This window comes from Diceros bicornis, chromosome 14 (genome assembly GCF_020826845.1).
Source record: "Diceros bicornis minor isolate mBicDic1 chromosome 14, mDicBic1.mat.cur, whole genome shotgun sequence".
NCBI lineage: Eukaryota > Metazoa > Chordata > Mammalia > Perissodactyla > Rhinocerotidae > Diceros > Diceros bicornis.
The window spans coordinates 23,653,619-23,672,892 of record NC_080753.1 but is presented as its reverse complement, the minus strand read 5'-3'; the positions used below and the strand labels follow the sequence as shown (position 1 = coordinate 23,672,892).

General features: G+C 54.5%; 1 protein-coding gene across 1 annotated transcript; it reads right to left on the bottom strand.

Moving 5' to 3' along the window:
- Positions 1–541: 541 nt before the first annotated feature.
- On the bottom strand, positions 542–18,481 carry PGC (progastricsin). The gene is given in 20 exon segments (XM_058555466.1): positions 542–1,607; positions 1,609–1,672; positions 2,382–2,484; positions 3,276–3,423; positions 4,056–4,089; positions 4,092–4,174; positions 5,665–5,693; positions 5,695–5,868; positions 6,314–6,324; positions 6,327–6,401; positions 6,404–6,427; positions 7,274–7,391; positions 7,792–7,942; positions 9,479–9,552; positions 10,800–10,885; positions 16,312–16,396; positions 16,544–16,650; positions 16,868–16,962; positions 17,818–18,194; positions 18,413–18,481. Coding segments are annotated over 20 exon segments (2,016 nt in total). The 3' UTR covers positions 542–1,498.
- Positions 18,482–19,274: the final 793 nt, after the last annotated feature.

Sequence of the window (19,274 nt, the reverse complement as noted above, 5' to 3'; positions counted from 1 at the left end):
CTTGTGCTTTTACCCTTGACTGTGAGCATAAGGGACAAGATCGGAGTCAGTCTTGTGAAGGACAGGGTGAAAGAAATATGAGTGTACAGTGGAGCCCACCTCCTCTTCCGTTATGAGTTTTCCATTTATACTGCCTCCCCACCTAGGCCTCGTCAGTCAGAGCTTGCTAGTACCCACCACCACCATCAAAAATCAGAAATGTTCCAGGGCTGGCCCAGTGGCATAGTGGTTAAGTTCATGCACTCCACTTTGGCAGCCCCAGGTTCGCAGGTTCAGATCCCGGGCGCAGACCTACGGACCGCTCATCAAGCCATGCTTTGGCAGGTGTCTCACATATAAAGTAGAGGAAGATGGGCACGGATGTTAGCCCGGGGTCAATCTTCCTCAGCAAAAAGAGGAGGATTGGCAACAGATGTTAGCTCAGGGCTAATCTTCCTCGCACACACACACACACAAAATAAGAAATATTCCCATCTCCTTTCATATCCTCTTCCTCTGTTGGAAGTTACAGGGTGCTAAGCCATCATTCTCTGCCTCCTCCTCCTCCTCGTCCTCCTCCTCCGCATACCATGCTGCCACAGGTTTCTCCGTCTGTTGCTGGGTGGCTCCTAAGGAGGCAGGGATGAAGCTCAGAGGGACAAGAGCCCTGGCTCAGTTGGTTAGAGCAAGTGGGCTTGATTTCCATGTGATTCAAGTAGCTGTCCCTCTTGTCCACGGTTGAGGGCCAGCCCTTCTTCAGATACAGGCCCTGGGACATAAAAGTCTGGGTGAAAATAGGATCAGCTTAACTCAGCCCAGACCTTCTGAAGCCTTCCTGGAAGTAGGGTCTGGTGGCATCACCCTCCTCCCTAAAGGACCCGTGACTGTTACAAGTACACACAGGCATCCAGCATTCCTCAGAACACTCCTAGTGCAAACTTGTTCACAGATAAGGAGATGGAGGCCTGGGTTTGGGATGCACTGGACTCCTAGTCACACTAGGAGTGGACATGCATGGAGACATGCATGGGGTAATTCTGGTGGTAGTTTGGTAAATTAGGACAGCAGAGCATTTCAGATTGAGTAGGGCTCCTTTGCCATCACAAAGGAGTGCCCTGCCTCGTGCCACTACCACTGTCTTCCCTCCAGGGAGAAGCTGTGAACAGACTCCAGGCTCTGAGGGGTACAGGGCCCATCCCCAAGCCCTACCTTATGCCCCATTTCTCTTAGAATCTCAGTGACCCACCCAGAAACCTCCTAGCATCTCAGGGAGAACATGGTCCAGCAGAGGCAAACCTGCTCCTGACTCTTTCCCATTGCCTGAGACCGGGAGTCACCTTACAGGCCACAACTGCCCTCTAAAAACCACCAGCTGGCCAATATGGAGAAGAATTATTCATTAGGAGAGGAAGTCCGGAGTCCAGAAAAGGAAAGCTGAATCCAAAGAAGCACAGAGAGAATCCCCTGCAGGGTAGGGGGCCAAGAGGAAGAAGGGAGTGCAGGCGTCCAGGCACTGAGTCTAGGTGGCAGTGGTGAAGCCCACCCTGTTGTTGCCTGTGTCGTAGATGGAATAGTAGGACCTGAGGAAGATGTCCCCGAGGATCCACAGGGGCTGGCCATTCTGGGAGAACGTAGGTGGGCTTGACCCCCATGGTGCAGTAGCCATTGTTCTGCACAGCACGACCGGGCAGCACTCATTCCTTCACTCACACGTGGACTGGGCACTGCTTAGCCCTGAGCCCTGGGCCAGAGGCACAAATGCAGAAATGAGTGAGCCAGGGTCTCTGCCCTTGAGGACTCACCAGCCAACTGAGCCGCCAGAACAGGTGCTGGTGAGAGGAATTTCTGGAATGGGTGAACGCAGGCTGCAGTGGCCTCTGCAGGGTCTCCCCTCCCCGTGTTCCCACCAGCTCCCTCCTGCTCCCAGTTTGGGGTAGGTCAGCCTGGTGGTAATGCTTTTGTGTCACAGCAACTTGGATTCAAACCTTAGCTTCACCTTGACTAGCTGTATAGCCTTGGGTCAATTACTTAACCTCTCTGAACTTCCAAGTTTTGACTTGTGGAATAGAATTTAGTATCTCCCTTATGGAATATTGTGACAATTAAGTGGGATAGTGTCAGCAAAGTGCTTCACACCATGGCTGACCCTAGTAAGTGCTCAGAGCCCAGTGCCTCTCCCCACTAATTAATAATAATAATTAATAATAGATGACACTCTTCTATGTCACAGCCTCATTCCAGAGAAGGGGGTTTAGAATCAATGAGTGGGGAAAATAAATCAGTGCTGCAGGGAGTCAGGAAATGGCACAAGGTAAGGAGACCAGGCATTTCTGGCTCCCCACTCCCGCCTTCCTCCCACTCCCAGTCATGTCCCGGCTGGCTCAGCCTGCAGGGACCATGACTTCCATTGAGGATGTAGGAGGAGGGTGGCTGAGGGCACTGCACGCCACTCATGATGAAGGTGAAAGAGGGCAGGCTCTGGGTGTTGTTACAGTCCGCAGGAAACTGCAAGGAGGAACAGGGCCCAGGGTGCCTCATTGCCCACCTGAGAGCACCTGCCAACCCCGTTACCTCAGCCCCTCTGGTCCCCGGCCTGAGCCCCGAGCCTGCTTTCGGACTGGAGGTTGCAACAGTAAGGGAAAGTCTTGTGTAAATCCTGCTGGCATTACACATGTGGACTCATGGACAGTGCGTGGGATTTGGGAGACCTGAGCATCTCCCCCCAAAACATTACTCTTCCCTGGATTTCCCCCATGAGGGACTGAATCTATGCCCCTTCTCTGCAAGTGTCCTTTTAAAACTACAGGTCTGTAGAAGGAGTAGCCCAGCAGTCCCTCAAAGTTAGTGAGATGCATGAATGAGGCAAACCCTTGGCTGGGCTCAGAAGAGAGGCAGAGCTGCGGGGTGGCCCTGTGGAGGTGAGGGAGGTGTAGATTAAAGGGCTGTCCCTGGCTCTTGCCGGCTTGGCCCTGCAGTTCAGTTATTTTTTTCTTACTCCAAAGCCCGGCAAGTGTTTAACCTGTTTCCTCTGAGGGGCTGAAGCTCAGAGGAAATTCTGCCTGGTAGTAACCTCCCCACAGCTCCTCAGCACAAGCACCTGGCCCCCCTGAATCAGCCTCCAGGCCCCCAGGCTGCCCCCCAGCCCCAGCCATCCCAGTGCCCACCCCCCTCCAGTGCCTTGGGGCAGCTAGAGGCATGGAGGCCAAGAATCAAGCTATTCCTATGCTCCCAGGAGAAACCATAAATGCCTCCTGGCTGGCCTCTCCTAGGAAAGGGGACACCTCCACCAGACATACCTGTCTGTTCTGGTCCTCCTGGGCCCCCGTGGCCTGCAGAAGGGCACTCACGTACTGCTGGGGCACAGTAAGCAGAGATGTGCCTGTGTCCATGCTGGCCTGGCAGCCCTGGGAGCACCAGCTGGAGGCCTGGCTGCCAATGAGGAGCCTGAATGGTGAGGGGATGAGCAGCTCAGCACCCCACAGCTCAGAGCAGCCAGAGGGTGAGCTTCCCCATCACTGAGGGACAGTCAGCTATAGCCACAGAATCAAGGTGTACCTCAGGAAGGCAAGGACTCCGCAGAGGTCAATCCAGCCATCCACCTGCCTCACACCATATCAGAGTCTATCTAAATGTGCATGAAATGTCTTTCTAAAAAGTTCCAAGGATGATTCTAGAAATACTGATAGTCAGGGCCACTGATTCATTATAAGTACTTTGAGCAAATTAGCCCCTCCTACATGCACCCCAGTTTCTGATCTGTAAGCCCATAGTGTTGGACTACAGGGTCTGAAATGTTTGCGATTCCAAGTCCTGCCCCTTCCTATGTTGTCTCCATCCCACCCTTCTTCTCCAGGCAAGTCCTGCCCCTTCCTGTGTTGTCTCCATCCCACCCTTCTTCTCCAGGCTGAGCTGGGCCTTGAATCTCCAGAGGGCAGCTGAGGCTTTGTGGGGGCAGGCCTCAGGGGTCCTCTGTCCCCACCCCACAGCAGTACCTGGATGTGTGTGTATGATGTGAAGTGCCTCAAAGCCTACTCCAAGGAAGTGCCCACACCCTCAGGGCCCTGCCACAGACTCACTCCTCAGTGAGCTGCCAGTAGAGTTCCTGGGTGCCGTGGCCTAGGAGATCTGTCCCATGTACAGGCTGTTGTCCACACCCCCAAAGATGACTGCTCCCCCGTTCTGAGACCCCTGCTGGCTGCAGGAGGTAAACGGAAAGGTGAGTCAGGGAGTGGCTGTGGAAAGAGACTTCCTTGTTGAGCAGTAACCCTCAGAGGAAAACAGAGGTCCTGCCCGGGCTCCAGACTGAGGCTCCCTAAGGGCAGGCCTGTGTCTCCCCCCTCAGACTGGGGCTCCTGAGGACAGGCCTGTGTCTCCCCCGTCAGACCGGGGCTCCCTGAGGACAGGCCTCTGTCTCCCCCGTCAGACCGGGGCTCCCTGAGGACAGGGCTGTGTCTCCCCCCTCAGAGTGGGGCTCCTGAGGACAGGCCTGTGTCTCCGCCCTCAGACTGGGGCTCCTGAGGACAGGCCTGTGTCTCCCCCCTCAGACTGGGGCTCCCTGAGGACAGGCCTGTGTCTCCCCCCTCAGACTGGGGCTCCCTGAGGGCAGGGCTGTGTCTCCCCCCTCTGACTGGGGCTCCTGAGGGCAGGGCTGTGTCCCCACCTCTGACTGGGGCTCCTAGGCTAGGCATCTCAGAGTTCCCAGTGCCTCAGGCTCCCAGATGCTGCTGCTCTACAAAGTCCTGCCTCTGGGGAAACTGCTGGTTGTCTGGCCCCCTACCCTGCCCCCTACTCCGTTCTCCTCTCCCTTCCACTTCATGCTGCTGGTGGAGCGTGTCACTGGGAGCCTGACCTGGACCCAGCTCATTATTTTTCTGCTGTGATTGGAGGGAGGTAGAGCCTTGGTGGAGACGATGGAAGGACATTCTGTATTTGTTTCAGAGGCCTCTCCTGGTAGCCGAATCTGATTGTGGATTGGGTGGAGCTCATAAAAGCTAAACTCAGAGTTATTGTAAACAGAGGTAGAGAGTAAGTCAGCAACCTTAGTAACACGGTGATATTCAAGTGATTAAGCTCCAGATACTAGATGCTGCCAATCTCTAGAAGGTGGTTGGTTAATTCTGTAGAGGAAAGAAGGAAAGTCCATCCCAGGCCGCTCGCCCCCTCCCACCGCCCAGCTCCCAGGTCCATCCATGTAAATACCTGCGTTGGCTTGTGTTTGCAGTGAGGACAACAACTTGTTAGGAGTTAATGGTGGACCTAGACCAGGACACTCCAGGACCTGGCTAGAACAATAGATCAAAGGAGATGAAGCAATAGATTACCAAACAAAAGAAGTGTCCAGATAGAAAACATGTGGTCAGAAGGAAATGAGCTAACTGGGGCTCTGGACAGGAGGTAAATCCAAGAGGTACCAAGAAACAGCAGCAACACTCAGAGCAAAGCTGAGCCAGAAGAGGAGAGATTCTGTCCAGGCCAAGAAATGCAAAGAAGTCAGAGTGGGCGGGGACAGAGGCAGGGATGGGGGACGAGGGGTGGAGTGGGGGAGGAGTCAGGAGCCCAGGAGGCAAGGCCCTAGGACAAGTGTGGCCTGCTGGGAGGCCTCTAAACCTCAAAGCTTTGAGCCTCAGTTGTCCAGGGCTGAGGGCGGGTGGGCTGGGAGTTGGGGACCTCCAGGCGGTTCCTCACTTGCTGAGGTAGAAGCTGAAGACTGGGTGGGCTGGTGAGGGCGCCCTCCTGCAGCATGTCCTGCAGGGCTGTGGCGGCCCCACCCACGGCCAGGGCAGGGTAGGCCATGCCCATGATGCCAACAAACTTCAAGTAGATGAAATTGGTGCCCAGCTCATCCTGACTCAGGCTGAACTCCTGGTTGGGGACCTGGATGCTCTGGACCTGGAGGGGGCACAGAGGATGGGAGATGACAAGTGTAACTTCACCCGCCTCCCCCACACTCCCCCAGAGACCCCTCAAGGCTCGTTCTTCATCCCTCCCTCACTTCTGCTCCTTCCCTTCCTGACAGGTCTTGAAAGAGCCGCTTTCTCTTCCGAGTAGCCTGCTCTGACTGTGGAAGCACTCTCCCCACCATCTCCTTCTTCCCCAGGCTTTCAGCTCCTTAAGGAGAAGGACCCGTCATCCCATTCATCATGGTGTCCTCGGTGCCTGGCACATGATGGCCCCCAGTGAGGGTTGGATAAGTGAATGAATGAGCCTTTATTGTACTGATTGCCTGTCCTGTACAGTAGAGCATGAGGTGTTTTTCCATATTCAGGGTCTCTGTCTGAGTCTCCCCATCAGAATCCACGTCCAGGGGTGGGGAGTGGCAGACAGCATCACTCACGGTCAGAGTATGAGGAAGCTGGTGAGGCTGCCGCTGCCACCATACTGCAGGGAGAAGGTCTCCCCGTTGGTGGAGGAGGTGAGGGCCCACTGGGATTAAAGCGGGCGTGGCCAGCTGCAGGGGAAGGGAGGATTTAGGGATTCAGGTTGGCCAGTCGGGGGCTGTCCAGCTCTCAGTCCTATAGGGCTTTCCACCTGTTTCCCAGCCTGTGCTCACAGCCTGGGGCTTCAGCACCCCCCGGCCACCCAATCAGGTGGTGGCCAGCTGAGTTTCCTGGCATTTGAAGGCACATGGGAGCTGGCCAGCTTTGGCCCCAAAGCCCCCTCTGACTTATAGACTCTTGGGGTGCCCTAGGACTGTGACCTCCCTGTGGCAGGTTGCATGGAATCCATCTCTATCTCCCTGGCCCCCAGCAGATCGCCTGGCACACAGCGAGCCGCGAGAAATTACTCATCAGATGAAGGAGTGAATGAGCCTCCAGGGCGTTCCTGCATTCCCTGACCCTCACAGTCAAGACACTGGCCATACCAGGATTCTGGAATAGTGTAGGGCGGGGCCAATGAGGAACCCTCTGGACTAGGACCCACACCCCAAGGCTTTGGCAGGGACCAGGGCAGCCGTAAGCAAGTGAACGTCGCCTGTCTCCAAATAGACTTCACGATGGGAACCACATCCGATACTGTTGTCCCATGTGCCTTGGAGACACTCAGTGAGAACTTAGTAAAGAGTGTTGTGGAGTGGGGAGGGCTGGAGCAGATGAAGGAATATGTATTGGTGAGCAGAGAAGGCGAAGGGGCCACCCAGCTCTGGGACCAGCTTCCCTCTGGCTTGGGTGTGCTGTGTGACCCTGGATAAGTCCCTGGTCCTCTCCAGGACTGAAGCTCCCCCCAGCAATCCCTGTGAAGCTTGGCCCTTCCCCAGAGGGTGTCAGTGCCCTGCCCTGCCCAGCCCAGCACTCACCGCAGGCCTGGTTCTGGCGGTAGGCAGAGGGCACCCACAGATTGGAAGAGCTGGTATCAAAAATGACCAGAAAATTTTGTGGTGGGGTCCCAATGCTAATCTTGCCAAAGTAGGAAGCCTGGGGGGTCATGGGGCAGGCTGTTAGCTCTGGAGGGATCCAGGGACTATCAGGCCCAGCTTTCCCCACGGGCAGAGCAGGGGAGGGACCAGCCCCTGCCTTACAGCCCACACTAGAAGCAGGGACCAGAGCCTTCCCTCCACACTTGCCCAGAACCTACAGCCTGTGCCTGCCCAGGGCAGCTGCAAAGTTCTCTTGACAGAGCTACCAAGTCAGCAGAGGCCACTCCCATGCTCTGCACAGGGAAGGCAGTCTGGGCTGGCAGGTCTGAGAGAAGGGAGCAAGCCCCAGGGGCTGGGTGGGAGGGTGCAGAGAGGAGGGGTGCAGCTCATGGCCTGGGCCTGGCCTTCAGCCTTTGGCAGCAGGGAGAGGGGTAGCCCTGGGGAGGGTCAGGACTCACATCCGTGTAGGCCATGGGCTCACGGGCCACACTGAAATCACCAAAGTGGTACTTCTGAACGGGGCCGTACTTGTGGGTCCTCAGGAACTCCTCCAGTAAGCCCTTCTCCTTCACGGTCTCACGGATGAACTTTAATGTCTTCAGGGGGACTCTGCAGCAGGGCTGGAGGTGGGCAGGGCCCTCCCTCTTTGCTGCATCACTTCTAATAGCCCTAGTCTCTCTCTCCCAATCTCTCTCCACTGACTGCCTCAGTCTCCCCGCCACTCTGTCCCCCTGCGTCTGTCGCTTGTGTGTGTCTGTGTGTATCTGTGTGTCTCCCTCCTTCTCCATCTCCATCTCTATGTCTCTTTCTACATCTCTCTTTCTCCCTCTACCTCTCTCTTTCTTCCCCTCTCCTTCTCGTTCTTTCAAAACTCTTCTCTGGACTTGCTCCAAGACTCAGAAAACAAGGACCTTCACCCGTGCATGTCCGCCCTCCCATCTCAAGGGTCCTCATCCGCCCTGGCCCTCTGCTCTCAAATAGCCCATAAATTCCTTCCCAGGAAGGGGAGAGGGACTCCAGGCATTGTCCTTTGCAGGCGATGTGCATTTTTAAAAAAGGTTTCAGAGATGGCTAAGTTCACCCCCAAGAGAGTCCGCTCGTATGGGGGCCCTCAGGCACCTGGCTGGCTGAATGTGACAGAGCATGTGTACATAGGAGCAGGGCTAGACTGAGACTCGGAAGACAGGGTCCTAGTTCTGCCCCTGCTGCTAATTATCTGCCTGGGGCCAAGCATTGCTAATCTCAGGACCCCAAGACACTCGGGAAGTTGGCCTGGGTGGTCCGGAGCCCAGATCAGCTCTGGAAATGGGACTTGTGAATTGTGGGTTTCTGCCCATGTCACCCTTGGTTCTCCTCCTACCAGATCTGCTTGCTGCCATTGCCTAGTTCTCTGCGAGTCTACCAAGGCCTTGCTCTAGGCTCTGGAATTCCTGCTTCTTTCACTAAATCCCCATTCCCTCAGGACCTTGCATTCTCCAGAAATTCTCTGCTAAACCCATTCACATTGAGCTATGAAGACTGAAGCTTGTTGCTTCATGGTAACCATCTCTACAGAATTTTCATAATAAAAGAAGTTTCTAAGAGGAGCCATCTCTTCCCCAAGGAATCACTCTTTAACAATGGAACAGCAGGCAGTGTGGCAGGCTGGGAGCCCCTCCCTGATGTCCTGTGAGCCATGCCACCTCGCTCCCTTTCCCCTGACACCCCAACGTATGGAGATTACATTACTGGTGTTTCTGCTTGGATGGTTTTGACATCTGCCAAATAAATTTGGGGCCTTAAGGAAATTTTTAGCAAATGTCTCCCTCTCCAGAAATATACCCTTTCTGTGGGAGGAAACCACACCTGCCATTCAGGGTCTGATGGGCAGTAGTCGCCCCTACTCTCTCTGTTTCAGGTCCACCTTTTCTCATTAGATGGGGGAAGGGACAGTGCTTCTCCCTTTGACTGGAAGTTTCCTGAGGGCAGAGGCTCTATCTCCTCCTACCTCTGAGTCTTGTCCTACACCGGCTCAGGGAGCCTTCCCTGCCCCTAGCAGAAATTCCAGATGAGAGATAGATGCAGTGTCCCCTGGCCAGGCCACCCCTCACAGGGCTCCAGTCTCCTGCTCAAGCTCCCACACCAGCAGCCAGGCCCCAGACTCACTTGAGCACTGTCGCCTCCAAGAGCCGGAGGCAGATGAAAGCCACCACCGTCCACTTCAGGAAGCCGATTCCCAACTGGCCACAGAGGAAAAGCCGCTCCAAGTTGCACCATCGCCGTGGAGTGAGGGCCTGAGCACTCCCTCTTCCTTTATACCCTGGGATCTAGCCCAGCCCCTGCCTCCCTGCCCTGGGCAAGCACGACCTCAACCCTGGGTGTGCCCTGTGCTCCAGGTATCAATTGTTTCTGTGTGTTTTCCCTCTTGAGGGTGGCCACAAAGGACTTTTCATCTTATTGACTTTTTAATACAAGCAGTGGAAGCCAGGAGGTGCGCGCGATAAGAGAGAACAAAGTTGCCGGAATATGGAGTGGCGAAGACTACTTCTTGTCCAGGAACTAGAGGCATGACGGGGGCATTTTGGGGTGAGGGCCATGGGATCTATAGGCAGGTTTCTTATCCTCGGTACTATTGACATTGTGGAACAAATAGTTCTTTGTTCGGGGGCTGTCTTGTGCACTGTAGGATGTTTAGCACACCCCTGGCCTCTACCCACTGGAGGCCAGCAGCAGTCCACCAGCTGTGACAACCAGAAATGTCTCCAGGCATTGCCAAATGTCCCCTTAGGGGGCAAAATTCTTGAGAACTGCTGGTCTATAGGTGATGCGCTCTGAGGTCTGACTCAAGTCCTGTTCCCAGCACCCCCAAGCCCTTGGGGGATGCAGTTAGGGTGTCTGGGGATGATAGGCTCAGTAGCTAGGATGATGGTAATGATAATGGTGGTGGTGAGGGTGGTGCTGATGGTGGTATCATTAGCCCTGATGCAGGGAGTGGGGCTGGGATGCCAATGGCTGAAGTCTGACCTATTGGGGGCAGCTTTGGAGGATTTCATGGTCAAATGGGGCATTTGGAGAGATTCTCATCATAACTCAGCAAGTGCTTAGGACACACCCATAGTGTAAGCTGCACTGGCTTCTGGAACAACAGGAGGCCTGGGCAGGAGTGTGGGAAGAGGGTCCAAGAATGCCCTTGCTTCTGTTCTTCATTGTCTCTCTTCTCCTGCCCCACTGCGACTCTACCCCCGTCTTTAGGTCTCATAAAACTCCTGTGTCCCCCATTACCGTTCTCCCAAGCCCTCGTCTGCCCTTCTTCCTGACCCCAGGTCTGATCCATCATGTGCTTCTATCCCTCATCTCTGGCCACCGTGCTTCCCAGCTACAAGTCTCTCTTTACCTGAGGTGACCCAAGGCTGACCCAGCGCCCGCTAACCTGACACAGAAGAACTCCCCATTTTGGGGTGAGTGGAAAAAGTCCCCATGCCAGTACCCTCTCTGTCACCTCATACCCTGCCCTCAGGGCTCCAAACAGATTTGTCAGGTCATCGAGCCCCAGGCAGAAGGCCAAGACCAGACCTGCCAAACGCCAAGATAATCCAGCCAGTGGGGGATTTTCCACGCTGGCCACCATGACCCACGGCCCAGCCAGAGCCCTGGAGCCTCCCCTAGCCCTGTGATGGAGGGGAGGGAGGGCCCTAGAGGTCTGCCCAGGCCTGGCACGGAGAGGAAGGTACCTGCCTGATTGTGTCTCAAGGCCAAGTCAGCTCTCATGCCTCCCTGCAGTCCCCAGGGACATGCTGGACTCTGGGGTGGAAGGCAACGTAGCAAGGGAGTGCCTTCCCTGGGATGGGGGGATCTGCAGATTTGGAAGAGCAGGCTAAAGAAAATCATAGGATCCTTGGTATCTTGCCAAATTCTATGAATATAGCAGAATCCATGGGATTCCCCAAGTCTTGTGAGGCCCACCAGACTCCCCAGCATGGGCCTCCAGGGACCCTTTCCCAGCTGGGAGGACCCTAGGAGTCTGATGGCTGCCCGTCTAACCTTCCACAAAATCCAATCACACCACATTCCTTCATTTTTTTTTTTTTTTGTGAGGAAGATCAGCCCTGAGCTAACATCTGTGCTAATCTTCCTCTTTTTGCTAAGGAAGACCGGCTCTGAGCTAACATCTATTGCCAATCCTCCTCCTTTTTTTTCCCAAAGCCCCAGTAGATAGTTGTATGTCATAGTTGCACATCCTTCTAGTTGCTGTATGTGGGATGCAGCCTAAGCATGGCCGGAGAAGCGGTACGTCAGTGCACGCCCGGGATCCGAACCCCGGGCCACCAGTAGCAGAGCACACGCAATTAACCGCTAAGCCACGGGGCCGGCCCACACCACATCCCTTCTTAGTGTCCCTGGCCTACTGCCTCAAGCCAGGGGATCCCGATTGGCTGCCAGGCCTTGGGGGTCTGCAGCCCCTGCCTACCGAATCTGATCTGACAGCTCAGTCAGTCTCCTCAGTGTCCCCAGACGTCCCAAGTCCTCATGTGCCCTTGGCCTGCCCTGCCCCAGTCTCCCCTACCTGGAAAGCCCCCTTCTCTCCCTTCTGGGAGACACTTTAAGACTATGCAAGTATCCGGTTCCTCACCATTCTTCTGCCCACTAATTTTAACATCTGTTACTGCTTCTGGCCTGCAACGGTCATCAGGTGGTGTTTGCCTACTGGTGCTCTTCTGTTTCCATCATTCATTCTACATTTGTTAATTAGAATTCTACTGTAAGGAAGAGCTGGGATCAAGGTTTTAAAATGGACTCTTTCTCCCCTGGCAAAATATCCCATCATTGAAGGTGTGCCAGGCAGGATGCTTTATATTTGTTTAATCAACCAACCCTCACAATTATCCCACAAGATAGGTTACCTTATCCCCATTCTACAGAGGAGTCCATTTTATCCATTTATATCTCAAACAGATGGAAATTGATCTCTGTGTGTATAAATGGATAAATAGACAGACTTCTTGTTTTTTATCTGATCTATTGATTAATGTGCTTGCAGACAGCAGCTTGCTTGTCTGGCTTAGGTGGAAAAGGGGATGTACTGGATGGATGGATGGATGGATGGATGGATGGATGGATGGATGGATGGATGGGTGGGTGGGTAGATGGGTGGATGGATGGATGGATGGATGGGTGGATGGGTGGATGGGTGGATGGGTGGATGGACGGATGGACGGATGGATGGATGGGAGGCATGTCACATTGCAACCCAGCTGCAGGAATGGAAAGGATGTGGCAGAGCCTTAGAGTCAACTGGAATCTGGGTTCCAAACACCACTAGGACCTTTTCTCTGCTTCTCATTCCTACTTGGATTCCCCTCCCCTCCCTCACCCTCTCTGACCCTCCCCTCCCTTTCTCCTCTCTTCTCTTCCCTTCCTTTCCCCTGGTCTCCCCTCCCCGCCCCTTCTCTCCTCTCCTCTCCTCTCCTCTCCTCTCTCTTTCTCTCTCACTGTAGGCTGGCTTTCTCCATGTAACTAACCACCAGCAGCTGAGTTTTACATTTCCAGAGAAAGAATGAAACCCAAATTCCTAGGAAAGCTCTCTGATTGGCTCATCAGTGCCCACTCCTGGACCAATCAGCTGTGGCCAGCAGGCAGGGCCCTGTAAGAACTTGACAGCTCCCTCAGGAAGCATTTTGAAGAGTGTAGACAGGAGAAGTCCCCAGAAGAAGTAAGGGATGTTTCTGGGCAAATAATCTCAGAGATGTCCATGCAGATTTATTTCCGATGACATATAGACCCTACTTCTAACTCTTCATCCACCCCTCTTTGCACATATTAAAGAATGTGATGGTGATGTGTAACATGTAATTGACTTTAGAAGACCAATCTCCACCACTTATTGACCCTTTGACCCCGACAGATCACTTACCCTTTCTGAGCCTGAGTTTCCCTGACTGTAAAATGGAGATGATAATCTGGCCCACAGGGTTGCTGTAATAATCCAATAAAGCCATGATTATGAAAGTGCCAGCACAGAGCAAGCCCTCAACAACGATCAGCTGAGTCAGAATCTTCTTTAAATTGGGCAGGAGGCTGGAGGAAGAGGAAAAAGGACCTTTGGGGAGCACTGATAATGTTCTGTTCTTGACCTGAGTTCTGGTTCTGCGGGTCTGTGAGAAGTCGGTGAGCTGTATACTCATGATAAGTGCCCCTTCCTGTGTGTGTATTATAATTCAGTTACAAGTTTTACACAGTCACATTTTAAAAAAAGAAGAAAGAAGAGAAGAAGGGGAAGGAAGAGAAGAAAGGAGACAAAACACCTGCTCTCAGAGAACCCCAAAGATGAAGGGGGAAGGCAGCGCCTGCGCGGGGTGTTCCCAGGTGACGGGGACACTGCACATTCACCCATGATAACATTGTCCCCCACAGCAGAGAGGCAGAGATGACATTAGGTGAAATAAGGTTGAGCATGTCTTCTTTGCATAGCTGTGTATTTACTATATTTTAGCACAGATGTATAACAGACACATCGCACCCACGATTTCATGGACACCATGGGTTAAGACAGACTCCTAACAGAGGAGTGTCAGGAAGCAGCAAAATTGCAGCCTGAGATCCTTGTCTCCCAGGAGTTTGTCTCCTAGGCTGGCCACCATGGGGAGGGGCAGAGCCTATAGTTACCCGAGGGCCCCCCAGCCCTGGAGTCTCTAGGTGTTAGATTCTTCTTCTTTTTCCTCCTCCTCCCCAGCCCCAGGTGCCATGGGTAGGGGCAGTCTCCTAGATGCGAAATCCAGCCAGCAACTCCCAGCCTGTACCCCCAGCCAAGGCACTGCCCAGGGATGGCCATCTCCATTTGACAGGCAGGCCAACTGTCAGCGCACAGTCACTTGTCATGCCAGGTGGGGGCACCACGCCTGTGGCTCTTTCTACACTGCTGGCTCAACTTCCTCCCAAACCACTATCCCACATCTCCAGAAATGGTGTCTCGCACAAGCCAGAGACTGGGAGTGAAACTTGGCATGGCCTCTCCCCCACCCCCACATCAGTGGAGTCTAACCAGTGGGCACACGCAGATAGTGCAAAGTTCATGAGGGTGGTATTTGAATGACAAATTTGGGACCTATATTGAGTGGGTGTGAAAGTTGAACTAGCTTGATCCCCATATTCAGCCCCCCGGCCACCCATCTTGCTCCCCAAAGCCAAAGCTTACAGAGCTCTTTATTTGGGGTCTCCCAGATCTCAACCCTAAGAAGCAGGGTTTGGCTGGAGTGAGTGAAAAATGGGGGCTCCTCAGCTTCTGTGAGACCCAGAGACTCAGAGGGCATGCCTCTAACCGAGAGATAGGCAGAGCCAGTCCACATAGCAGTGGCCGGGCCCACCTTGCTGTTGCCTGTGTCGTAGATGGAGTAGCAGACCCTCAGGGAGCCACAGAGGCCAGCCATTCTCCAAGGGCAGGTACATGGGCTGGAACCCCATGAGGCAGTTACTGACCTGACCTGGAGGAATAGGAGCAAGGCTGCCAGCAGGCAAGTCTCACCGGGTTAAGGAAAAGACCTGAGCTCTGAAATCAGAGAAGCCTGGATTCAAATCTCAGCCCATTTCTGGCTAGCTGTGTGACATTGGGCAAGTCACTTAACCTCTCTGAGCTTTAGTTTCCCCATCAGTTGTGGGAGGGGGATAATATGACCCATTGCTGCATTACGTGTGATGAACAGAAAGTTAGGCAGGTGAAGAGAGTAAGAAAAGAACATTTCTGGCAGGCAAAATAGCACATGCAAAGGGCCTGAAGTAGGAAAGACGAAATGATGGGGCCAGGGAGGCTGGACTGTAACAGTGAGAGGGGTCTGCCAAGGGAGGCAGAGGCCCAACCACCAGAGCTGAGGCCTTGAGGTTTTTTGACCACAAGCCACAGTTAGAAATATATTTTACACCATAAACTTATACACTCATACATATAATATATAATTAAAACGAGAGCCTCACCCCCCAGAAAAATTCTAGTCCATCATATGTGATACACCCCAATTTTTCTATTCTGTTTGTTTCTAAAGTGCTAGTTCCAATCAACTAAATTGATTTGTAAAGCGTTGTGAGCTGCAGTTTGAAAAACACTGATCTATATGACATTGAGCACATGTGTGTGCACGCACACACACAGTCTTGCACTCTTTGCTGTCATTTCGCACATAAGCGATTCATCACAAGTGTTTGGAGAGCGGAGTGATGTCTCTTCCTTCCTCCGTGGCCCCCACAGTGGAGGCACAGAGGATGCTCAATGCATATTCACCCATGAGGAGCAGAGCTGAAGGCTGGGAGAGAAGTGGGGCCTGGCCCGCCGTGTCTGGAGGTTTGAGTAGGTTCAAGAGGACCCGTTGACCACCGTACCTCTGCTTTGGCTTCAACCTCTCACCCTGGGGAAATGGGATGGGGATACCCCACAAGTAGTAAGTGCCAAGTCTCAGGTTTAAAAAGGGGCTGTGTGACCACCCGTGGGAGTGATGGTGGCACCCACTCCCAGGACTGTCACAAGGATTTGAAGAACAAATGTACACAGGGCCCTTGGCTCAGTGCCTGACACCAGGAATAGCAATCAGTGTTTACGGAGTGCTCAGCGTGTGCCTGGCACTGCTCTAACCGCTGTCTGTCTACCGGTCCCTTTACTCTCGCAAGGACCTGATGAGGAAAACACTGTATTGTCCCTATTTACCGATGAGGAAATAGAGGCTCAGAGAAGATAAGTGACTTGCCCAAAGTGACAAGGCTTGGAAGTGGCAGAATAACGATCCCTGAGCAGGTGGACTGGACCTCCACCACTACACATACGGCATCTCAGAAAGCTCTAAAGAAATGGTGGTTCCTGGTATTGTTTTTGTGGAAGAAGTTGATAAAGTGATCCTTAAGGTCTTTGGCAGATCTGACATCCCAGGACTCTAAGGGCTGCAAACGGGCTCCCCTTCCACCTGGCCTCCAGCTCTTTCCACCACACCCAGGTAGGAAGGGGGTGGGGTGTGAGGTACTGAGGGCCCAGCAGGGGAAATTGATGCCATTGATGGGGAAGGTGATGGTAGGGGTGCTCTGGCCACTGCCGCAGTTGGTGACAAACTGGAGAAATAATAAGGGACACGGAGACAGGTGGTCAGAATCTGCTCCTGCCAGGGCTCCCTGGTGGAGGTGACCAGTCCCACAGCTTAGAAATCCACCCTGTGCCCAAATCCTTCCCATCGGTCCCTCAACCTCCCTCTCCCCCACCATCGCAGATGTATCCTCCCCGCAGATGAACACCCCAGTGAAGGCACCAAGATGGAGTTCCAGCAGGTAGGGCAGAAATATGAGGAAAAGGCTGTCACTGGGGGAGCCTTTCAGGGGGAAGGGTCAGGGAGGGGGCAGAGCAGGGAGATGCAGTGCACCTGGCAGTAAGCAGCTGGCAGGGAAATGACATGCAATCCCACAGAGGCTAGGATTTGGAAGGAGCCCCTCAGGTCAGCGTCCTTGGACTTCCCACTGACAGTGGGGTTGGGGCGCCTACTTCTCCTTGGCTGTTCCCTGGGACCCTGATGAGCTGTGTCAGCTGACCAAAAATCTGCTCGGGGACAAGGGAGGTGCCTGTGCCCACGACAGCCAGGCAGCCTTGGCAGCACCCGTCAGTGGTCTGGTGCCCTATGGACAACCTACAGGAGGAGTCATCAGAGGTCAGAGGTCATGCCGTCCCTCCCCCAGCCTCCATGCAGGCTCTCCCTTAGAGCCCTGGCTAGTCCCCAGGTCTGCCTTGGGCTGGGAAAAGCCTTGTATTTTTCCCGAAGGAAGCCCCCCAGGCCTCCTCCCTTGGGATGGGATTTGAATCCACCCAGTCCTGGAAGTTGATCTGCCAGTAAACTTGGGCAACCACAGGCCTCCAGTAGACCTCACCTGTGTACAGCTGGCTGTACTCACCCCACAAAGTGACTTCTCCCACGGTGGTGTCATCTTGTCAGCTGTGGACCAAAGACACATCAGACTTGGGAGGAGGCAGCTGCAGGGTGATGGGACCCCCATTGCTGGATCCCGCTCTGTTTTGTTTTTTAACATTTTTTTGTTTGTTTTTTTTTGGTGAGGAAGACCAGCCCTAAGCTAACATCTGTTGCCAATCCTCTTCTTTTTTGCTGAGGAAGATTGGCCCTGGGCTCACATCCATGCCCATCTTCCTCCACTTTATACGGGACACCGCCACAGCGTGGCTTGACAAGCGGTGCATCAGTGCACACCTGGGATCCGAACCTGCGAACCCCGGGCCGCCGAAGCTGAATGCGCGCACTTAACTGCTGTGCCACCGGGCCGGCCCTTGGATCCCGCTCTCTGAGTCAACTCAGTAGGCCTCCTCCCCTTTGCCACCCTCCTGCTTCTCTTGTACCCCGACAGTCCCCGGCTCAGGACAAGGCTTCTGGCTTGTTCTCCATAACCCCCTGTCCAGCAATGGGTTGTCCAGCCCCTCTCCACCATTTGAAGGGCAGAGGAGGAAGCTCCCAGGTGGTGAGGGGTCCTCTCACCGGGTGAGATGGAAGCTGACTAAGGGCGCTGGGATCAGGTTCCACTTAATAGAACCATCCATGACTGTGGCGGCCCTGGCTGCTGAGATGGAAGAGGAGGACAGGCCATTTATCCCATCAGAGTGGATGCTTTCAAAGGTGGTGTCCAGCTCCATCCAGTTCAGGCCAAACTCCTGGTCAGTGATGGGCGAGCCCTGGATCTGCTCCCCGAGAGGAGGAGAATGCCCTTGGGGGTGGCCCTCAGGAGGCCGGGACCCAGCAGCCTCCCTCAGCAGGAAGGAAGCTAGACTCCCAGCTTGCTCCCGTCCTGGCTGCCACCCGCCGCCTGATGTCACAGCGTGGAAGCCCAGGACTCTGGTTAGATTGCCAGTCCTGTACTGCAGCGAGAAGAGGTAGCCTCAGGGAGTTCATGGAGGGCTCTTCTGTCTGGAAGCACGTGTTCTTGACTATCAGGAGCAAGGTATGGACATCAGGACCCCACTCCTTCCCTCTCTCCTCACTTCCACATCAACTCCCTTTGGCCCCTGCAGTGACCCAAACCCCACCTGGACCAGGGGCAGGGTGACTCCCTGTGACTTCCCCTATGGGCACTCACGGTGGACTGGACTTTCACGGCAGACAAGGGCATCCACAGGTCGGCTGAGCCCGTGTCAAAGAGGATCATGAAACTCTGAGGAGGAGTCCTAACGTGCTGATCTCTCCCTAGAAATACATCTGGGGAGGGAGACTGTCATTGAGGGAGAGTTGAGCCTCAGGCCCCCAGTGACCCTCTTGCCTCCACCATCCAACAGCTCCCTGAGGGCCTGCCCCTGGCCCTATAGATGACTTGCCCATTGTCTTGAGTTTTTAAGGTATCTCCCCCTCAGACTGGGGCTACCTGAGGGCAGGGCTGTGTCTCCCCCTCAGACTGGGGCTCCCTGAGGGCAGGGCTGTGTCTCCCCTCAGACTGGGGCTCCCTGAGGACAGGGCTGTGTCTCCCCTCAGACTGGGGCTCCCTGAGGACAGGGCTGTGTCTCCCCTCAGACTGGGGCTCCCTGAGGACAGGGCTGTGTCTCCCCTCAGACTGGGGCTCCCTGAGGACAGGGCTGTGTCTCCCCTCAGACTGGGGCTCCCTGAGGGCAGGGCTGTGTCTCCCCTCAGACTGGGGCTCCTGAGGACAGGGCTGTGTCTCCCCTCAGACTGGGGCTCCCTGAGGGCAGGGCTGTGTCTCCCCTTCAGACTGGGGCCCCCTGAGGGCAGGGCTGTGTCTCCCCCTCAGACGGGGGCTCCCTGAGGGAAGGGGTTGTGTCCCCCCTCTGACTGCGGCAGGAGAGAGAAGGGGCAATGTGGGCTGGAGGAGGGTCTGTATGGGATCGTTGGGGGGCAGGGGAACTGGGAGAGACCTTAGGGGAAAGGCTGCAAGTTAGCAGCATTTGAGACCTTTAGAGCCAGTGAGCTGGGTGGGGCTCAGGAACTCG